The sequence below is a fragment of the Sinocyclocheilus rhinocerous genome, unplaced genomic scaffold (genome assembly GCF_001515625.1).
Source record: "Sinocyclocheilus rhinocerous isolate Xijiao unplaced genomic scaffold, SAMN03320098_v1.1 scaffold254, whole genome shotgun sequence".
Classification (NCBI taxonomy): Eukaryota; Metazoa; Chordata; class Actinopteri; order Cypriniformes; family Cyprinidae; genus Sinocyclocheilus; species Sinocyclocheilus rhinocerous.
This window is the reverse complement of record NW_015628690.1, coordinates 1,963,883-1,967,836: the sequence shown is the minus strand read 5'-3', so window position 1 is coordinate 1,967,836 and position 3,954 is coordinate 1,963,883. Positions and strand designations below refer to the sequence as shown.

The 3,954-nt window shown below is 35.8% G+C and overlaps 1 gene segment (V, D, J or C); it reads right to left on the bottom strand.

Moving 5' to 3' along the window:
• Positions 1–1,009: 1,009 nt before the first annotated feature.
• LOC107738234 (Ig heavy chain V region 914-like) lies at positions 1,010–1,738 on the bottom strand. The segment is given in 3 exon segments: positions 1,010–1,018; positions 1,274–1,566; positions 1,677–1,738. Coding segments are annotated over 3 exon segments (342 nt in total).
• Positions 1,739–3,954: the final 2,216 nt, after the last annotated feature.

Sequence of the window (3,954 nt, the reverse complement as noted above, 5' to 3'; positions counted from 1 at the left end):
AAACGCGCGCACACACACACACACACACACACACACACACACAAAACAATAATAAATAGATAATCTTAAAATAAATATTATAAATACCATTATGATGCTATTAACTGAAATGTCCTGAATTTATTATAGTCTGTAAGAGTCAAAATGCTTACAATCTTACTCACACTCAGACGCAGATGTTTCTGCATAATTGATTAGTTTCTGTGTATAATAGATTGTGGTTTTGATGAGGTTCAGTTTCAAAGCAAAGAATGAATTTGAGATTTTGTATGGCTTCACACAGACTTTGTATCACTGGGCTGCTACTCTTAGAGCACAATAATAGAGAGCTGAATCTGACAGAGTTACACCAGTAATAGTGAGTTCAGTGGATGTTTCTGATGTAGTCGAATGAAAGTGAGGTTCAGCTGGGCTCCCAGTACCAGTTCATGACCAAGCATCTTTCCACATTAAATGCTGGGGTTCTCTATTAGGATATTATCTGTACCAAGAAAGTTCAACTTTATTACTACTTGTATCATGAGCAGCTCAGTGTTACAGACTCTCTTTCTGTACTGAAGACATTGACACTCTTTAATCGCCCAATCTGGTCTGCAGCCATCATACCTACTATAAAAACATAAAATTTGTGTACATTTTAAAACATGTGGGTTACATTCATTCACATTACACTATTTTCATTAGCACATCAAAGAGTATTTTACCTGAAGTCATGATTACAGTTAGTACCTAGTGTCTGTCCATGTTTAAGTCAGATCAGTTCTGCTGATGCTCTTCTGTTCTGTGGGTTGTGATGATTGTGATGCTCTGAGTTTCTGCAGTTACTCAGGATCTGAGTCATACAGTCACTCAGGAACTTCCTGCTCTCTGTTGAGATGATTCAGTTGAACCCTCACCCAGACATAAATATACATTTAGTTTATTTTCTGTTGTACAGACAGTAGATTAATGAAAGAGGTAGAGAAAGACATATGTGAATCAGAGAACTGTTATTTGAAGCAAGGAGGAGCTAGTGATCCTGAAATGAGATAATATGAATATATGGTATTGCCATCATGTGGTTTCTTTACTTTTCTTTCTAAATGTACCCTTTTTAAACGGGTATTTTAATGCATTTTATCAGATTTTGTTCTCAGTGTCTGAGTTGATATTTTGGGAATGTGATTCTCTTGATTGTGATGTGCTCCAGTCTAATTTGTAGAAGGTAGAGTTATAGTTATGTCAGGTTTTTGTACAGTGTTCTTGTGTTTCCTGTCACTGTGGGCCTCAGAGCGCAGTAGTACAGAGCAGAGTCTGATATAGATGCAGAGGAGATCTCCAGATCCACAATGTATTCATTATTGTCTTTAGTGACTTTAGCCGTGAATCTGGAATCTACATTAGACTTCTGGTCTTCTTTTGCACTGTCTGAGATGAGCACAATTAACTGAGGAGCTGATCCGGGATACTGACGGTACCAGTGAAGATAGTATGCAGATGTATAACCGCAGGATAATTTAACACTTGAACCCTCGTCAGCAAACTCCTCTGTTTTGGTTGGTTTAATTTCATTTCCATATGTTGCATCTGCAAATGTAGAACAAATCTTTTATGAACTGTGTATTGCAATATACAATATAAAGGAATACACTTTATACATAATTTAGATGCAAATCACTAAACACTTCAATACTTACATGCAAAGACAGAAAGCAGAATGACAGAATGGAGATTCATTGTGTGTGTTTCTTATGCTCTCTCTAACAGAAGTTTAACAAGATCGCATCAGGTATCAGTACTTTAAACCCCACCTCTTCCAGAGAGCTCTTTGAGAGAGATCACATCAGATCTGTTTCATACACCACTGAGTCATTCGATTACTATTCATGTCCTATTGTACCCTCTTGTGGTTCCTTACTAACTCTGTCGTGTGATAGAAATCCTCAGATCTCAGTATACAGAATATGATCTGGAATAATTCCTCATACTTGTTCTCTGTTTATATTCTCTGTTTAGATGTGCATATTATAAACACATAATGAATTTAGGTATGCAATTTATTTTTGGTGGTACTAAAACAGTTATTCACAGCAGCAAAAGTGACATGAATATGGTTAAAACATCCTTTATAATTGTGTGTATCAGGATTAACATAATAGTTCCTTTACCAACTGTAAATTCACTCAGAATGAATGTTGGTGATCTGTTTGGTAGTTGTTTGTACCAGAAGAGATACGCATTAGAAAAACTGGTAGAGTAATTGCACAACAGAGTAACTTGAGCTGCTTCATTTGCAGTCATTTGTCTTGAAGCTTGTTCAACTTTGTCTCGTCCCCAGCACACTGGAAAATAGATTTACCCATTATTCATGTACTGACACTGAGTATCTCACAAAAAGATAAAGTGTAAATAATGAAATGTTCTTACCAAACTCATGAGCAGTGAAGAAAAAAGTAATAATCACCCACTTTGCCATTGTTGCTGAGAATATTTTAACAGAAATTTCCAGAAGTGTTTTCTTCTTACTGTATAGTCTGTGTTTCTCTTTGTAGTTTCATATTCTTCATAAGGTTCAGCCTTATATATAATTTGATGAATTATGCCTCCTTGTGGTGAGTTGGAATATTTTGCTGAGCTGAACAAATAAGTGATAATGTACATCCAGATGGTTGTTTTCACTGAATAAACCCCAACAGGGTGATCAGAACCCCAGTGCGAAGTGGGGGTTATTACACAGCTACTTGCCAAATAAGTACATGACATATTAATTATAGTTGAAATATTTAATTAGTTCTTTAAAAGCAAAGCTTCTGCAAAGAAAAAACATTTTTAACAAACAGCTTTGAGCCTAGACGACGTTCAGATAAGACGGACATTTAAGGCATAATGTACAGTTATACTAATTACACAGCTTTCAATCATACAAATAAAGACAAGTACATAAAATGTTATATGAGAAGAAAGCATTTTAAAATCTTACCTGGTTATAATTACAAAATCCATCACAGTGTAACATTTGTTCTGGCAATAAGTACAATACTCAAGTAAATGTACTTAGTTACTGTCCGCCTCTGCTGGCAACCCTTCAACAATGTTACCGCTGCTATTAATACTGAAGTCCTCTGGTTTCATTTTACAGTAAATACAGTCGATAACTGAGGCACAATGAGTGATGAGTTGCGTTTGAAGGAAAGCAAAAAGTGCAGCTTTCTGATATGAAAGACATCAAAGTACCTGGATGAGCGGTGTGTTATTCAGCATTGCTAATGACTAAAATTGTTATTGGGGAATAACACACCTTGGAATGTTGTGACTGACCAACAAGAACCCAGCCGTGTAATAATTTAAATTAAATTCAGTTGTAACATATTCTGACATAATTCACAAACTGTAACTAATGTCAGATCAATGTCAGAATACATAAGAATTAAAACTGGGAATCAGGACATACTGGACATATTTAGTTTGCACTGTATGAAGAATTTGACTTATCACTGGAAAACTTTCTTTAAGAGATGTGTGATGTACTGTGATGTACTGTAAGGAAGTAGGGAATTATTCTGCTATATTTTGTTTCTTTTTCGTTCTTTCAGTAACCACACACAGGTGTTTCCACAAGTTTAATAACATTGTGTGAATTATAGATTGTGGGTTTGATGTCACTTGCCATCAAAGTGAAAAATAAATTTGAGTTTTTGTACGGCTTCACGCAGACTTTGTATCACTGGGCTGCTACTCTTAGAGCACAATAATAGAGAGCTGAATCTGACAGAGTTACACCAGTAATAGTGAGTTCAGTGGATGTTTGTGATTTAGTCACACGAAACCTTCCACTACTTGATTGTGCAGAATATATTAAAAATTGAAGCTCTTTATTAGGATACTGTCTGTACCAATACGCATAACCACTGCTTGTATATGAACAGCTGAGGGCCACAGTCTCATCTTCCTTTATGACAACAGCATCTTTGTTTG